General features: G+C 42.5%; 1 protein-coding gene across 1 annotated transcript in view; it reads left to right on the top strand.

Moving 5' to 3' along the window:
- LOC139530070 (Fanconi anemia group A protein-like) overlaps positions 1-14332 on the top strand; it is a 32910-nt gene extending 18578 nt beyond the window's left edge. Inside the window, exons 29-42 of the mRNA XM_071326134.1 lie at positions 8003-8134; positions 8244-8322; positions 8457-8617; positions 10141-10246; positions 10435-10494; positions 10596-10700; positions 10798-10913; positions 11059-11209; positions 11685-11747; positions 12808-12910; positions 13025-13100; positions 13192-13342; positions 13478-13576; positions 13868-14332. Coding sequence (XP_071182235.1) covers positions 8003-8134; positions 8244-8322; positions 8457-8617; positions 10141-10246; positions 10435-10494; positions 10596-10700; positions 10798-10913; positions 11059-11209; positions 11685-11747; positions 12808-12910; positions 13025-13100; positions 13192-13342; positions 13478-13576; positions 13868-13966 — 1501 coding nt within the window. The 3' untranslated portion in view covers positions 13967-14332. The remainder of the gene's footprint in view (positions 1-8002; positions 8135-8243; positions 8323-8456; positions 8618-10140; positions 10247-10434; positions 10495-10595; positions 10701-10797; positions 10914-11058; positions 11210-11684; positions 11748-12807; positions 12911-13024; positions 13101-13191; positions 13343-13477; positions 13577-13867) is intronic.
- The last annotated feature ends 4665 nt before the right edge of the window (positions 14333-18997 follow it).

Here is an 18997-nt window from a genome sequence, read left to right as displayed (position 1 = left end):
CATGGGCATTAATATGGTGTTGGTCCCTCCCTTTGCTGCTATAACAGCCTCCGCTCTTCTGGGAAGGCTTTCCACTGTATGTTGGAACATTGCTGCTGGGACATGCTTCCATTCAGCCACAAGAGCATTACAGGCTAACTACACCGATCGCGTTGCAAAATAAATGTCAATCTTTATTATTCAGTTATTGCACCCCCACTGCTCGTGCGCGCCAACGAGCGTCTGCATTGCCAAGGACTAAAATAGAAGTCAGTTCTATTTGTGACGCAGATCGCGCTGCAAGTCCTGCCTCTCCCATCTCCTCATTGGTTTATAGAAGCAGGTACCCACATGCCATCTCGTCATTGGTTATACCCACGTGGGTGGCTGAAAGACGAAAAAGGTCGGTGGAGGTAATGCACCTAATTTATGAAAGTTGCCAATCGCAATATAAAGTCAAGAGAAGAAAAGGCCTGGAAGGAGGAGAGATGACTAGAAACGATTCGGTTGAATGTTTTATGTGTGGATTAATTGGTGGAGTGGAGGACCTTGTGCATTTCAGGTAAAATAACAACTCTGTTTATATCCCAGAACAAATTAGCTAGCAACAGCAAGCTAGCTAAATAGGACAAATTAGCTAGCAACAGCAAGCTAGCTAAATAGGACAAATTAGCTAGCAAGTGCAAGCTAGCTAGCTAAATTGCCATAAATGTTTAATGCTTTTCGACCTGTCTGGTTCCACTGGTTGATAAGGACTTCTTTAATGAACACTTCACCGGTGATCTTGTATCGTTTCAGGTACAGGCCTTGGGTCAAGGAATATTGCTGCAACTTCAGACGATAGATTCATCATAACCTTTAATGAAGGAAACAAAAAGTGAAATTAACATTTCCTGGTTTCAATAAATGTTTTATTTCACATAGATTTCCCTAAGTAAGCATGTCCCTATTATTTTTTTTTTTTTTTAAATATATATATTTTAGTTTTTAGGAAAAAGCTGGATATTTCACCTAGATATCCATAATATGACAACTAGAGGTCGACCGATTTATGATTTTTCAGCGCCGATACCGATTTATTGAAGGACCAAAAAAAAAGGACACCTTTTTTGGGGGGAATATATATAAATTTGTAATAATGACATTTACAACAATACTGAATGAACAATGAACACTTATTTTAACTTAATATAATACATAAATAAAATCTATTTAGTCTCAAATAAATAATGAAACATGTTCAATTTGTTTTAAATAATTAAAAAACACAGTGTAGGAGAAGAAAGTTAAAGTGCAATATGTGCCATGTAAAAGCTAACGTTCAAGTTCCTTGCTCAGAACATGAGAACATATGAAAGCCGGAGGTTCAATATTCCCAGTTAAGAAGTTTTAGGTTGTAGTTATTATAGGAATTATGACGTGTCGACAATTTCTCTATACCATTTGTATTTCATATACCTTTGACTATTGGATGTTCTCATAGGCACTTTAGTATTGCCAGCCTAATCTCAGGAGTTGATAGGCGTGATGTCATAAACAGTGCTGTGCTTAAGCATTGCTAAGAGCTGCTGGCAAACGCAGTAAAGTGCTGTTTGAATGAATGCTTACGAGCTTGCTGCTGCCTACCACCGCTCAGTCAGACTGCTCCATCAAATATGAAGTCATAGACTTAATTATAATATAATAAACACAGAAATACGAGCCTTTGGTCATTAATATGGTCAAATCCGGAAACTATCATTTTGAAAACGAAATGTTTATTCTATCAGTGAAATAAGGAACCGTTCCAAATTTTATCGAATGGGTGGCAACCCTAAGTCTAAATATTGCTGTTGCATTGCACAACCGTCAATGTTATGTCATAATTATGTAAAATTCAGGCAAATTAGTTCAGTTTGCAATGAGCCAGGTGGCCACTGAACGCAAGAGAAGTGACACAATTTCCCTAGTTAATATTGCCTGCTAACATGAATCTTTTAACTACATTTGCAGGTTTAAACAAATATATACTTGTGTATTGATTTTAATTAAGGCATTGATGTTCATGGTTAGTTACATTATTGCAATGGTTGTGCTTTTTTCGCAAATGCGCTTTTGTTAAATCATCACCCGTTTGGCGAAGTTGAAGTAGGCTGTGATTCGATGATAAATTAACAGGCACCGCATTGATTACTAGCAACGCAGAACAAGCTAGTTAACCTAGTAATATCATTAACCATGTTTAGTTAACTAGTGATTATGTGAAGATGGATTGTTTTTTTTTTAAAGATAAGTTTAATGGTAGCTAGAAACTTACCTTGGCTCCTTGCAACAACAAGGTCCTTTTGACGCAGGTGGACAGCCTGCCACGCAGTTTCCTCATGGATTGTAATGTAATCGGCGTCCAAAAAGGCAGATTACCGATTGTTATGAAAACTTGAAATCGATACTAATAAATGAGCCCTAATCAGTCGACCTCTAATGACAACTGCGGTGTACAACATGGAAGCTTATCAGGTTCTGATCATCTTACTATGCTTCTTCACCCGAGATTTGCCCCGACTGCTAATCAATCAGCTCTTTATTCTCCAGGCTCTGCTTTGTCATCAAAATGGACAAGCTTGCAGTGAGTGACATGTATCCATTGTGATTTTCCCTGCTGACCTTGTTATGAGCAAAACTTGACAAGGACCTTCCCATTTTGGCCCTGATGTGTCTGTAGGGTAGGCTTCAACCCATCATGAGAAACAATCAACAACGACCAGAACATCTTCCTTTCCTTTACATTTGGGCAGCGTGATGTAGTCAAGCTGTAGATGTCTGAAGGGTCCTGATGGGGGAGGTGCTCGTAGTGTATGTACTTTCACTCATCCCTTGGTGGTGTTTTCCATACAAATGTTGCAATTTGCCACGACAGCCTCAGCCTCTTTCTGCTTCAGGATTCCACCATTTGCCCACAAAACGATAAACTATCTTGTCCACACCAATGTGTCCCAAAGAGTGGATCTGTGTCACCACGTAGGGTAAGAGTGCATTTGGCGCTACACATCTCAGGCTGTATTTCCACACACCTTCTTGATTGAGTTTGCACCCTGCAGCCATCCATTCCCACACTTCATCTTTTGGAGCTCTGCTTTGCATGTCTCTAATGTGTTACAATGTATCCACGGTGTATTTCCTAATCAGTTTAGGTGACAGAGGTGTTCTCTTGGCAGCCGCCTTGGCAGCTCTGTCAGCCAGGTCATAACCTTTACTCTCGTCTGTGCAGATTTTTTCCATGTGATTTCATTTTCAAGATTGAACTTGTCCAGGTAACTGGAGAGCATTCAGTAGAGCCATCACTTCTGGTCCATTCTTCACAGGAGCTCCCAGTGATGTCATGAATCCTCTGTTTTTCTATATTTTTCCAAAATCATGGGTAAGGCCGAAAGCATACCTTGAGTCTGTGTAGATATTAGCTGTTTTTCCTTCAGCCTGTTTACATGCTTCTGTCAAAGCCACCAATTCCGCCACCTGTGCTGATGTTCCTGCAGGTAACGAGTCTGTCACTATCACATTGTCCATTTTAGTAACTGCCCAGTCTGCCTTCCTCATACCCCCTTCCACAATGCTTGAACCGTCTGTGTATAAGATGTACTCAGGGCTTTCCAATGGATGACTTTTAGTAAACCCATCAGAGAGCTGATCAAAAACCAACTCACAGCAGTCGTGTTCAAGTAATGTAGTATCTGGATTACATGGTGTGCCACGTTGTATGATGATGTTAGGAGCCTCCAACACAGTGGACCACTTGTTCCAACGAGCCGCTGCGACCTGTGCAGCTCGATTCATTGTCAAAAGAGTATGAACAGCATGTGGACACTTGATGGTAAGATGTTGGTTGAGAACAAGCGATGCCACCATCGACACAGCGACGTAAGTAGCCTGCATAACTCTGTGACAGGGACCCCATCCTAATGCCTCATCATCCTGTTTTTTCGAATAGTAGCCTACAGGTTTCTCTTCTGCTGAATGAGTAATGTTGTTGGTTTCACTTGGAACCTGCACAACTCAGATAACAGCAGGTTTATTATGTTGATTGATGTCTATCCATTCGAGACAGCATGTCGACGATGTCGCCGTAGTTTTGTCTCTCCCAGTCAGTAGTTGTGGAAACAAAAGTGTTGCGCTAATCATTGTGTATGGATTGCATCAACTAATGTGTGATTGCCCCATTTTTGGAGGAGGTGAGTGCATCACCATCTTTCATGATGGGTAACCCAATGTCTAACCTCCTCTGCTCTGAACCTTTCTTCAAATTCAACAAACGACTCTTTCTGTTTTTGAACACATTTGGTTATCTCTCCCCAATTGGTGGTAGAATTGGTCAGACCCTTAAGGAAAACATGTATTGCTCTCCATCCATCGGCCACATCTTGCTCTTCACCACCCACAGCTCCCTTTACCATTCAAGTACGCCATGTTCACGGTTGTTCAAAACAAAGGCTAATAACTCTAACCCATCATAAGGATGTAGATTGTATAGTTTCTTATCGCTTTAAATGGTCCCACGTCTTCATACCCACATCTCGTGGATGCTTCAAAGTCTTTGACAACTCATCCAACTGTTTTGGAGATGCTGATTCATGTGATTACTGTCACCTGGGGTTTCTTTACTCCCTTTAACAGCCTGTGTTCTGGTTGGCATAAGACATCGTTTGTCACCGCTGTCAGAATCTGTTGACTCAAAGCCAGGCAGTGCTGATCAGATGCTTGAAACCTGATCATCTTGCGTAACTCAGCATGAGGGTAGATTGAGGGAACAAAGGGCCCACAGGTGGGGGCAAACTCTGCCACCCTTGCCTCCTGTAATTGTTGAATTTTGCCTTTTTAAGGTTTTTCAGTTCACCAGAGCCCTCACTCACTTTATCTCTCTGCAATGTCCTATCATGATTATGAAGAAAGAATTTCTCATCTCGTTTTATTACTTTGTGTCCATCGTGTCTTTGTTAATGAGTTAGACATTCTGTATTTTCCCCCAATCTTTTGTATATCAGACAGATTCCATGTTCCAGCTTTGTCAACAATAACGGAATATTTATTTATCTCTTGCCTACACTTCAATCCAAGGTAACGCCAAGTAATTTAGTCTCCTCAACTTGTTCAACAGCCACACCATTCATTACCATATTCAGCTGAGGTCTAGAGCTTAGGGAATGATTTGTACCAAATACCAGTTTTATTACTGGCCACCCATTCCAAAACTGACTGCAACTCCTTTTATTTATTTTTGTATTTTACCCCATTTTCCTCACAAATATCCAATTACAATCTTGTCTCATCGTTGCAACTCCCCAACGGGCTCAGGAGAGATGAAGGTCGAGTCATGCACCCTCCGAAACATGACCCGCAAAATCGCGCTTCTTTACATCCGCCCGCTTAACCCGGAAGCCAACTGCACCAATGTGTCGGAGGAAACACTGTTCAACTGACGGCTGAAGTCAGGCCGCAGGCTCCCAGCCCACCACCAGGAGTCGCTAGAGCATGATGAGGCAAGTGAAGTCTCCCCCGGCCAAACCTTCCCCTAACCCGGACAGCACTGGGCAATTGTGCACTGCCCTATGTGACTCCTGGTCACGGCCAGTTGTGACACCGCCTGGGATTGAACCCGGGTCTGTAGTGATGCCTCAAGCACGGCGATGTAGTGCCTTAGACTGCTGCGCCACTCGGGAGGCCCTGCAGCTCCTTTTTAAGAGTTTCAGTGACTTCCTTAACTGTGGTTGCCGACACGTACAGTGGGGCAAAAAAGTATTTAGTCAGCCACCAATTGTGCAAGTTCTCCCACTTAAAAAGATGAGAGAGGCCTGTAATTTTCATCATAGGTACACTTCAACTATGACAGACAAAATGAGGGGAGAAAATCACATTGTAGGATTTTTAATGAATTTATTTGCAAATTATGGTGGAAAATAAACTTTTGTTATTGACCAAATACTTATCTCAATACTTTGTTATATACCCTTTGTTGGCAATGACAGAGGTCAAACGTTTTCTGGAAGTCTTCTCAAGGTTTTCACACACTGTTTCTGGTATTTTGGCCCATTCCTCCATGCAGATCTCCTCTAGAGCAGTGATGTTTTGGGGCTGTTGCTGGGCAACACGGACTTTCAACTCCCTCCAAAGATTTTCTATGGGGTTGAGATCTGGAGACTGGCTAGGCCACTCCAGGAACTTGAAATGCTTCTTACGAAGCCACTCCTTCGTTGCCCGGGCGGTGTGTTTGGGATCATTGTCATGCTGAAAGACCCAGCCACGTTTCATCTTCAATGCCCTTGCTGATGGAAGGAGGTTTTCACTCAAAATCTCACGATACATGGCCCCATTCATTCTTTCCTTTACACGGATCAGTCGTCCTGGTCCCTTTGCAGAAAAACAGCCCCAAAGCATGATGTTTCCACCCCCATGCTTCACAGTAGGTATGGTGTTCTTTGGATGCAACTCAGCATTCTTTGTCCTCCAAACACGACGAGTTGAGTTTTTACCAAAAAGTTCTATTTTGGTTTCATCTGACCATATGACATTCTCCCAATCTTCTTCTGGATCATCCAAATGCTCTCTAGCAAACTTCAGACGGGCCTGGACATGTACTGGCTTAAGCAGGGGGACACGTCTGGCACTGCAGGATTTGAGTCCCTGGCGGCGTAGTGTGTTACTGATGGTAAGCTTTGTTACTTTGGTCCCAGCTCTCTGCAGGTCAATCACTAGGTCCCCCCGTGTGGTTCGTTTTGCTCACCGTTCTTGTGATCATTTTGACCCCACGGGGTGAGATCTTGCGTGGAGCCCCAGATCGAGGGAGATTATCAGTGGTCTTGTATGTCTTCCATTTCCTAATAATTGCTCCCACAGTTGATTTCTTCAAACCAAGCTGCTTACCTATTGCAGATTCAGTGTTCCCAGCCTGGTGCAGGTCTACAATTTTGTTTCTGGTGTCCTTTGATAGCTCTTTGGTCTTGGCCATAGTGGAGTTTGGAGTGTGACTGTTTGAGGTTGTGGACAGGTGTCTTTTATACTGATAAGTTCAAACAGGTGCCATTAATACAGGTAACGAGTGGAGGACAGAGGAGCCTCTTAAAGAAGAAGTTACAGGTCTGTGAGAGCCAGAAATCTTGCTTGTTTGTAGGTGACCAAATACTTATTTTCCACCATAATTTGCAAATAAATTCATTAAAAATCCTACAATGTGATTTTCTGGATTTTTTTTTCTTCTCATTTTGTCTGTCATAGTTGAAGTGTACCTATGATGAAAATTACAGGCCTCATCTTTTTAAGTGGGAGAACTTGCACAATTGGTGGCTGACTAAATACTTTTTTTGCCCCACTGTATATGGTTGAATCATCAGCATACATGGACACAAAGGCTTTGTTTAATGCCAGTGGCTGGTCATTGGTTAAAATAGACAAGAGTAGAGAGCTTAGTGAGCTTCCCTGCGGTACACCACACCCTACATGTTTGACATTAGAGAAGCTTCCATTAAAGAAAACCCTTGGAGTTCTATTAGATAGATATGAATCTACGATATGACTGAGGTTGAAAAGCTATAGCTCTCTCAACAACCGGTTATGGTCAATAACATCAAAGGCTGCACTGAAATCTAACAGTACCGCTTCTACAATCTTCTTAATATCAATTTCTTTCAATCAATCATCAGTCATTTGTGTCATTGCAGTACATGTTGAGTGCCCTTCCCTATAAGCATGCTGAAAGTCTTGTCAATTTGTTTACTGAGAATTAGCATTGTATTTGGTCAAACACAATTTTCCCCAACAGTTTGGTAAGAGCTGGCAGCAAGCTGAAAGGTCTGCTGTTAGAACCAGTCAAGGCCGCTTTTTTCTTGGGTAGTGGAATGACTTTGGCTTTCCTCCAAGCCTGAGGACAAACACCTTCCTCTAGACATAGATTAAAGATGGGAGTGGCCAGAGTTGTCAATGCCTGGAGGTTTGTCATTATTGATCGATAACAATAATGTTGCTTACTGGTATGTAACAGAGCTTGCGTGTGTATCAGACAGGAGTATCAACAGTGGGCGTGTCAGCAGCAATACCTGCCATCTCCTCTGGACAAGGGGGGCTGTGCAGGAGACTTAAGGACAGCCTGCTCACACATTCTCAACGCTGTCATGGACCAGAAGACAGTATGGTCAGCATGATTTGGCTTATGGCCTCCTGCACCTCAGATCATCCTGATTATTTGAATAATAGACATTGTTGAGTTGTTTAGTCTTTATTGCCTCTCTTTGTGTCCTTAGTGCTCCGACCCTGGAGAACACTGATCACAGACCCTCGGAGGCAGGCACCTGTCTCCCAGACATTTTCTCCAGACTTCAGGTACAGTACACAGGCCTTTTGATTGATTGGGTATGTTAGTTTGTTTCTGTACATGATTCCTGTTAATGCTTCGTATTTCCTGCATATGTTTTGCACTGATTTTCATGTGTGTGTGTCCTATGATGTCTTTATAGGAGATTGTCTATGAGATGGAGCTCACTAGTCGCTCTCAAAGGACTCAAGATAAGGGACATTTCTTATTGGATCTGATTTCACATAGATGCTCTGTGACCTCTGACCTGCGGAGTATCAGCAGTGAGCTTAGCATTCAGCTAACATTACATACATGGAACAGGTAATGTACAGACATCCTCTATACTAGGGCTTTGGCGGTCATGACATTTTGTCAGCCGGTTAATTGTCATGCAAAAGAAACATGACAAGAAGAACATGTATTTCAGAAGAACAGAATATGAGTTGGCCTACTATATGTTATCTGGCTATGTGTCCTGCTGTAGGCTTGTTCACTTAGCAGACAAGATATGCTTATAAATCCCGTCCCATTATTTTATATTACGATTTTATAGTATGAATATAAGAAGAATATTATTTTCCTCAGGCTGCACATGCTGTTCTCTCACCAACTGATCATATTTTCACCCATCAGATTATTCTCAATTTAATCTCGTCTTTACTAATATGTCAAATTTATTTAGATTTAGAATGTGAAAAAATAAATTTAATCTGTATGCACTCGGAAAGCAATTAGAGGCTGCTTTCTCGACGGTTGGTTTTTCAATCATGCCGTAAGCTACTCTGGTGATTTCATTCCACACATCAACCACTGTTTGAGGAGCATGGAGCCTCTTGCGATATTTCGCCCAAACTCTGTATGCCATGGGCTCTCCAACCTCGTCCTTCCAGCTACCCAGTGCTTAATTTGGGAAACCAATTCATATCTGTTTTGGAACATTGATAGTAACATGTTTTCACAAGGAAATAGGGATAGGATATTTCAATAAACTGTTGACAGCTCCTCTCTGTGCGCTGAAGAAAGGAATGAAGGAAAGAGGGGAGGAGATTGATACGTGCGGTGGTGAGATTTTCTGTAGCTAAAGGTAATGTGTCAGCCTATTAATTCTGAAAATATAAAAAATACCCTATTGCTAGGCTATTGAAAGTCAAATACAAATTCACTATGATTGTAGACTAACTCTGTCAGCTGTCCGGCTAGACCAAATATGTACCAATTATGTACCATCTTAAATATTTTTTTTAATGTTTTTTTGCCATGCATAATATGCGGGTAGGCTATGTATTTTATAACGGCACAATCATTATTTGAATTCAGTTTTTTGGGGGGCGGGGTTCATGTATAGGCCTGTGTGTATTTATAAGCTCTAATATGCGTATGGTGTTTAGAATTTATCATCACCTTAAAGAAAGCGCTGTCCATTTCGTTGTTAGGCTTTGAAACAACATACCGTACACAACGACCATGTTTTCCACTAAGTTTCAAACTGTTGTTGAACTTCTCTCTTCAAATTGATCAATCACAATGAGCACAATAGTCATGAGTCTTGCCACCACTACTGTCACCACAACAGCCCTACTCTACACCAGTGATTCCAACAGCCCTACTCTACACCAGTGATTCCAAACATGGTCACCCCAGGGTTGCATATTTTTGTTCTAACTTAACTCACTGAACTGATTTAACCCTTGATTAGTTGATTTAGGTTTGTTAGTGCTGGGCTAGCAAAAATATGCAACACTGGGTGGGTCTGAGGACTGCTCTACACCATAGAGATCCACTGTACTACAGTGTGAACGTGTGTGTATATTAACTTTAACAAAACGTGTGTTTGTGTATCATAGGGTGATACTGGCACTCCCTGCAGTCATGTTGGTTACAGTGAAGACTGGCGGAGGGAAGAGGACTCTGGACTGTGAGACCCTCATGGAACATATCAACCAGTATCAGGTATGCCACAATGGGGGTTGAGAGAGGGAGGTTAGATTAATGAATCATTCATTCAAGCTAATGTATTGTAGCTACAGTCTGTGTGAATCAATCTGTAGTTCACTTCTCATCTTGACCAAACCACCTACTATAGATGCGTTTTCCCAGATTTGATCATTATCGTTATACAATATCTCTTTGTGTATCAGAGGAAGGGCTGTTCCCCAGCTGGACTGCTGCCCTACCACCTCACAGCACACTTCTTAAGAGTAAGTTCCACTCACAGATTATTAACTGTACTGCTCTAGACCTGGGTAGACAGTGTTAACAACATATTGTGATGTTTATCATATGAAATAATTTCTCATAGGCTGTGGTCATGGCCAGTGTGAGCTGTGACTGTGCATCAGGAGAAGTGAATAAGGCCATGTCCCTGATCAGTCTTCAATGTCCACTGCTCCTCGTCTCTGCCGGGGTACCGTACATTATACTTCCAGGATCACTTCTGATTTGTTTATCTGAGAGTTTTAATGTATGATGCTGACTCAGTGTAATTTGTGTGTGTTGGGCAGCACTGGTGGGGCCGTCTCTCCCCTGTATTGGTGTGTCTCTGGCATCGCCTCACTGACGGACAGCCCCTGCCTCAGCAGCTGCAGGTCCTGGCTGATTGTCACTTGTGGGTCTGCAGGTAAAACAGGATAATGCATATATGCCTGTGTATATAGACAGCATTTACTGATAATACTCCTTTACAAACTAAATATGTTGACTTTCATTTCTGTAATTTTTTTGCTCAATGATTGATTGTGTTTTTTGTCCTGTCTCCTTGGCAGTTCAAAGGATGGAGTGTCATGCCCTGTCCCCTCTGCCCCGCCCCTGCTCCTGGCAGCTTGTCTGCACTGTGTATGGGAAGGCCAGGCGAGTGGCAAGGGCATCAGGACAAGCCTGGAGATGTTGGGACAGCTGACAGAGCAGCACAGTCAGGTAAGTACACTTTCCCTATCACCGAGTGTTTCAAACTCAACCTAGATGTTTGTTCAAAAGGTTCACTAGCCATGTTTGTAAGCTTTGATGGAGTGGACACAACACCGCCAATTGAGAAAATATATTTCACACCACATAAAGGAGGTCAAAGTGCACAGAAAAAAAATCCCCATTTACATAGGTTTCTTGGGATATATAGGTTTCTTGGAATATATTATTGGAATGTATTGGCAGTTGTGACACATTAGTAAGACACTGACACTCGCATGCTCAGAACTAACCTTTGGCCTCACACAAACACAGTTTCTTGTTCGTGATTCAGGAGTAGAGACACTCAGATGATTAGGGAACCAACTTAGCAGTTTTCTATTAGAGACGTGATCATTGTCACTAGACTCCATTTTGTCATTAGTTAGTAGACACCAGGGAAACTGCCATGTAACCTCAAATAATTTGTGCTGCCATTTGTCCCCAGCTGCTGGTGTTTCTGCTGTTCCTCTCTGTGACTGACCTCCTCACAACTTTTCTCACGCCCCAGGTACATTTACATTTAGCAGACGCTCTTATCCAGAGCGACTTACAGTTAGTGCATTCATCTTAAGAAAGCTAGGTGAGACAACTACATATCACAGTCATAGTAAGTACATTTTTCCTCAATAAAGTATTTATTAGCCAAGTCAGTGCTAGTAGGAAAAGACAAGTACAAGTTTTTTTGTGGGATAGGGGGGGGTCGCTGTGGGATTTAGTCAAGATACTGAAGAGGTGGGTTTTCGGAAGATGGGAAGGGACTCGGCTGTCCTGACGTTAGAAGGAAGCTTGTTAAACCATTGGGGTACATCATTCCTACACCTTAAGGCCAGGAGTGTTCCTGGCTAGGGCACATGGGAACTCCTAGCCCAGTGGTTCCCAAACGTTTTTTGCCCGCGACACCATTTTTTAATTAATTGTTTTTGTTGTTGCCCCCACCATGTAAAAAAGTTGTTGTCAACTGTCAATGTTTACTTTTTTAATTAGGGCTATGACAGTCTATTACAAATCAGTCAGACCGTACTTTTGACAGTATTTTAATCTGAAGGAAGTATGGTTTGAAGTGACAGAAATGCATCAAAGGTATTGGCAAGTTCAGAAGATCATCAGGCAATAATTTTTTATGAACTTCTGTGTAGAAAAGAACATCATCATTGATGTTCTGTTTCCTCTCCAGTCTGTTCTGAGTCCTGCGTGGCTACAAGTTCCTGGGAGTCTTATCTTTCAGTGATAGGGCCGTATGTTGTAGCTTAAGCTGTTGAAAAGATAGAGCCACATTTGTAGGAAGAAAACAGAAACCGCTCTGTTTATTACAACTGCATCTAGCTGCTACTGGAGTGACGTAACCCCGGTTCTATGAACCAAACGTGTTTAAAAATAATAATAATTTCAGAGTTTCTCTTGCGATCCCATTTTCAAATCAGGCGACCCCTAGTTTGGGAAACGCTGTCCTAGCCCTACATACTCAACAGTGTAACAGTAACGTATTCAACAGACTAAAACAACTTTTCTGCTAACAAAACATCACAATTACAACGTTTCATACAACTTTTGTGTGACATGCTACATAGAGGGTGAAGGGCCTACAGAGAGCTCAGGAACTCTGTAACGATATCCTGACTGTCCTTGTGGACTCTGCTGACTGGCTGCTACTATTCAAGTCACCTTGCTCTGGTACAGTATATAACTTGCTTATTTACAGTAGCCTCTAGCTTTGAATATGTCCTATTTTGTGTCTCTGTGATGTTATATTTGGTATTTTATAATATTTTGTTTTTCCTATTCAAGAAAAAGGGCTATACCAGCCTGTGGCCATGGTAACATCAGATGAATACACAAGACTGATGCCTTTAGCCTTTTACAGGTATATTTACTTGGTGGTCAAACTGTCAGTGTTGTCATCCATTTTCTTGTTTATATGTGAGTTCTGTATGTGTATTGTGTTTCCCTGCCAGCCTGGTCCCCCATCTTAACTTTGAGGTATTGGAGAAAACATTGAAGGCCCCAGGGTTCCTCCACACTGCTGTGCACTGCTACTCCTCCCTTATCAAGCTCTTTATGGACGGCCAGACTCCCTGCCCTGTGACCGAGCATCTGACTGACCAGGTGAGCTTATTTTGATATGCAGAAAAAGCAAAGATAATCATGTTTATTCATCACACTGTCACTGTGGTTGACTGGTATGTGGTCACCAAACTACTGACAGTGGCGTTTTTCTGAATCCGGGTTTTGGTCTCGCAGATGGACCCCTCATATATTCTGACTAGGGCCCAGCAGGTGCTTCTGAAGACTATATCTCTGACATCCCCAACCTCACTCTCTCAACATCAGCTGAACCAGGTAACACATTTGTGCACTGACCACCCAGAGTAAGGCTGATCTCAGTCTGTATTCCATAGAGTAGGACTGGGTTGTGTAGTACTGGGTTGAAATCAGATGAATATGATACATTTATTTGATTTTCACATACATCACACAACTACAGTCTATGATTTCTTTCTGGGCTTTACCTCGCATCAGACTCCGTTTTTTACCAATGGCTGTCAAAACCCAAAATAATGATATACCCTGATACTTCCTTTTGAACTACACAATACCCTACCTGTGACCCTTTCTCTCTACTGTTCCTAGCTGGAGGCCTTATGTGTTGATCTGGACCCGGAGGTGGCAGCAGCTCTGGTCTTTCACCTCAGCTCTTCCAGCCTCAGCCCAGAGCTGGACTTCCTGTGAATGGATGGATATGGGGCTACAGGCACACCACAGACTGTTAATGACACTAACTTGGCTTCCTTCATGAACAAGATGTATAAAGATGATTAGTATGGGTGCGAGAGGACTTGGTCTTTGTCCTCCAATGAAGAATATACTTGGATAGCTACATTATAATGTTGCCTTTAGGTTACGTGGTTGGCAGTTGTATTTTAATTCTGTGTGAGTGGAAGGGATTGTGGTTTTGGGAGCGCAGTGTATATTCAGCATTGTAGAAAGATACCTGTACACAGAAGAGCCTGATCACTTGTATAGCTGTTTAAGTTTCACCAGCCCTTATGAATGTTGTAAGGAATAAACTTCATCAAATATCTTAATTTAAAAAAAGCATTTATCCATTTTCCACTATCAAGTATGCTGTGGGTTTAGAGCAGGTATGGGAAACTGGTGACCCCCCCCCACATTTTTAGGAACACTGGGGTCTCAACATACTGAGTTAGAATAGTATTATATACAAGGTGCAATTTTGTAATTTGGTTGTGCATCAGCAGTTTCTCTAGTTATGTCAGTCACACAATTAGCCCATGTCAGCAAAAAATAGAATGTGCTGGCCGCTAGACCAATCTAAATGTGTGGTAATCATGGTCGATTTACCGACCGGGGGGCCACTGTTGATTTTGTTGCTCACTCAGATATTTCAAAACTGCAAAAGTTTCTCTCAACCCTATGGCAAAATGGGTGGAATTGTAGGAAATTAGCTGTAAAACACAACATTTTTCTCTACGCCTCATGGCAAAATGTGTAGAAATGCACTCAAACTTCTCATTTTTGCATATGTGGGTACGCAGACCTGCGAGTCACTGCAGCCCCTCATGAGAGGTGGTGGAAAAAGTAAAGATACCTTTTAATAGATAATGACTCAAGTCAGTCACCCAAGTATCAAAAGTAAAAGTACAAATATTTAAGAAAACCAGATGGCGTTCAAAATGTAACGAGTACTTTTGGGTGTCAAGGAAAATGGATTAAAAAGTACAATATTTTCTTTAGGAATGTAGTGAAGTAAAAGTTGTCAAATATAAATAGTAAAGTACAGATACCCCAAAATAACTACTTTACACCACTGATGAGTTCATATTTTTCTGTGGCCCCAGTCAGTTTCCTATTCCTGGTTTAGAGCATGAGCAGTACAAGTCAAATCAATTGTTATTGGTCACACATATTTAGCTGATGTTATTGTGGGTGTAGTGAAATATTTGTGTTCCTAGCTCCAACAGTGCAGTAGTATCTAATACTTCAACAATACACACACATCTAAAAGTAAAATAATGGAATTAAGAAATATAAGTTAGGATGAGCAATGTCTGAGTGGCATTGACTAGAATACAGTATATACAATCGAAATGAGTATGTAAACATTAAAAGTGACCAGTGATTCCATGTTCTGTTCAATTAGTCACTACCCATTACCATTCTATATCAGACTCCTTATATAGAGGCTCAAGGGACGTTGTGGTCTTCGCAGCTCCTTGTTGGTCACGGACCTAATCAAGTCTATCAACCGGTGTATGGATTCAGTTCCCCAGTCTCTGATGGTCCGTATGTTGGTTGTTGGAGGGGCTGTCAATGTTTCCTCTGACAGCTGCTAGTGTGAGGGGATGCACCTTGGCTGTTGAGGTTGTGGGCCTTCTCAAAGCGCTCCCCACACAGTTCACATGCAAATTCAAGATCAGCCTCTGCCTTGTTTGGCCATCTTAAAGTAAAGACAAAAAGGCTTAGTGAGGGTGCCAAATACAAGCTTGCATTCTTGTGCCCCTATCCATCCCTTCCATTATTACAGACTCACCCAAATCATACCACATAATCAAAGGCTTGGCTAACTCCTGACAGACTCACCAGTGCTTGAGCCCCTCACAACACAAATCAGCAGAACCTTGCCTCCTGATATGAGCTTAATCTCCCCCTGTAGTGGCTTAACCCCTGAGTGGCACATCCAGGTGTTTCCTCTGCTTGAAGGTCTGACCACATTGGTCACAGATGTAGTTCCCCAACTCTATAAAAAGGAGAATGGTCTAACTTAATACCAACACACTGGCAGCATCCCAAATGGCAACCTATTCCCTTTATAGTGCATTACTTTTGATCAGGTGACCAATCAGGCTTTCTAAAGTAGTGCACAATATAAGAACTAGGATACCTTTTGGGACAGACACATCTCTCTGTCTCCAGTAAAAGCGCTGTGTCCAGTCCAAACCTACCCGTGTGAATGAGTTGGACCTGTCGCTGCAGGTAGCGGTCAATCATGAAGACTTTGTTGCAGCCTATGGTGAGGGCAGGGCCGCTCGCAGACCTCTTCATAGTGCTCCTTAATTTGTTTCTGTACCCCAGAGACAAAACGGTAATGTACCAACAGACATGTTCATAAGAGGATTAACAGTGCTGTAAGGAGCACTTGAATCTGACCTTCATGCCCTGCTCCTTTTTTTACAGATAAGCAGCCTGGGTATGGACATTTGTAGATATTGGGCAGCTCCTCTCTGAAAAACAAACATGGATGCCCCTTTTCCGATAGTAATAAGAGATCTTTCTGTCCACTGATGTGTTACTATGTATTATTTTGGTTTGATATGCAAAATAGCTAGAACCAGGGCATCATGCACCCCAAAAATATGCAGGGGGCACAAAGTACTTGGATGGCGGGGGGATACCTCTATCTAAGCATACCTCTTGAGCTGTCTGTATCCTCCGGACTGGTGGGTAAAAAAAACTACAAAACTAAATATGCTTCTCTGCTAAATTCTGGGTAAAAGATTGAAAGGAATGTCAGTTTTATTCAGTACATTTAGCTATTGCTTGCTTTTCTAGTCTACCAACCTTGCCAGCAGGCATGCCAGTTAAGATAGACAAGCTAGCTACTCTAACTTGATTGATAGCCTGAAATGTCATCTTGGTAGCTAGTTATGAGGTTGGGAGCCTATCTGGGCTAGCTAAAGTCAGCTTCATAAAATTGCTAGGTGGCTAGTAGTATTACAGAGAAACCACAATTATTTTTAAACAGGACAAATCTGAAGGGGCACGTGACCCTGTGCCCCCTATGGGCATGTCGCCTCTGGCTAGAACCCACATCAATCCACTCGCTACTTCTCTAGGTATGGCTCAAATAATTCATCAGAGGATACACTTTTCCTTTTCTCTTCAAACTCATCCTCGCTGGACACGTTCCTAAGATTTGACACAACAGCCTATAGTTTAACCAATCTTAACTTTCCAGCACTGTATAACTTGAACCATGTTTTTCATTGTTGATTCACCTGGCCTGTCCATGAGCAGGGCTGGTGCAGGAGAGGGTGTCTCCTCACCAAAGAGAATTTCTAGGGACAAGAGGGTCAAACAAATTAATTTGAACTGGCAACAGACAATAAGATGGTAACCACCTGCAAAGAGCCATACATGTCAATGCAGTCAAGACTATACTTCAGTAAACACTGAAATGTAATACTGAGTGTTCTGTTTCCCAGGGTAACTTTGGAGGTACCAAAAGCTGTCTGACCATCTGCACTGGTGGTGGTAGTATCAGTGTGGACGGCGCTCTGAGTCTGTGGGGTGGCAGCTGGACTGGGCTGGGACATGGTGGTGTTGGTTCCCTCTAGGCTGCTCCTCACCTTCCAGTAGGGGATCACGCTCAGTGTGTCCAGGGTTTGCTCTGGGCTTTGTGGTCTGTGTGTAACTATGTCCATCCACACACCCCCAGACGGCACTTACTGAGCCCCAGCACTGCCTCTCCAGCACTTCTTTCAGCTCAGGGCAAGAGCGGCAGTCCTCTGCATGGTGGTGGGCCCAGGATACCAGGCTGTGGAGACACTTGGAAAGGAGGGGATGGAGGGTGTTGGGTTGGAGGTAAAAGAAATGGGACAATTGGTAACAGTGGTTATAACTGTGAAAGCCATCTCTGCCTATCAAAATCTGGTAATCATCTTGTCCTGATGGAATGTATCCACTTACACAACAAGATGGGATCCACTGTTCATTGAGAGCCCTCTGAACTCTTCCTGAAACCAAAATCAATATCATGTTATAGTTTCACTGCTGTTTTGGGCCAGATTTGCAGACTAGCTCATTGTTGACCCTCGTAGTTTTGCAATCGCCGCTCTCTACATTGTGACATTACAGTTGCTTGCAGTTTCTCATCTGTCTCTGGTGTGCACATTCAGAGGGCAAGATGTTAACCCTCTGCATAAATGAGCAAGCAGTATTGTGTGGCACTTGTAGCATTTTGTGTGGCAGGTCTTGCAGACAAACCGAGTGACGTGGATCACGGTTCAGTGGCACACCATCTATGCCCTGAAAGTCTATGTATAAAAACAGTGGCGACTGGGCTGGCTCTGTCTGGATCCCCTGGCCACTTGTCGAAGGCATGCCGCAGCCTCCGAGGTGAGAACTTTCCATGACAAAATGCAGTGCTGAGTCTGCCCATACCTGTAGGATCAGTCAAGGAAGTAGGTTGCATTTTAGAATGTTTAACAGCTGATACTTCACCTTATGGAGGTAAAACACCTGACAACAACCTATCATTGACCTCAAAATCTAGACTGCTTGTCAAGACTTTTGAAGGGGAATCACAGGATTTCTTTGATCTATGCTGTGGACGCTCCTCCCCTTCTGTCGCCACAGCTGACACTGCTGTGCTCAATTGTAATATTGTAGATCTGTCACTGATGGTGAAGTTATCTTTGCAGCATTATTATTGGTTCTTCCTCGCCGCCCAAAATGTTTCTTGACCCCCGCAACTAACTGAGTCTGGCTTCTCTGTCCTGCTGCCACATCGGAAAACCGCGCACGCCTCACTCTCTTCTTCATAACACAGTCCTAAGAGAATACGGAGGATCCTAAAGGAAAATCCTATCAATAAAATGTGGCAGTAGCTTTCAAAGTAACTTGAGCATTAAATGGGAGCTATTCATAAAGCTGTTTATTACCAAAGTTGGTTTGAAAGCTGCAGCTGCGACTTCCAATGAGGAGAACACTATTCGCCTCAAATTCTATCAGTCATATGTA

This window comes from Salvelinus alpinus, chromosome 9 (assembly GCF_045679555.1).
Source record: "Salvelinus alpinus chromosome 9, SLU_Salpinus.1, whole genome shotgun sequence".
NCBI classification, from domain to species: Eukaryota; Metazoa; Chordata; class Actinopteri; order Salmoniformes; family Salmonidae; genus Salvelinus; species Salvelinus alpinus.
The sequence above is the reverse complement of the archived record's forward strand: the minus strand, read 5'-3'. Positions and strand labels throughout refer to the sequence as shown.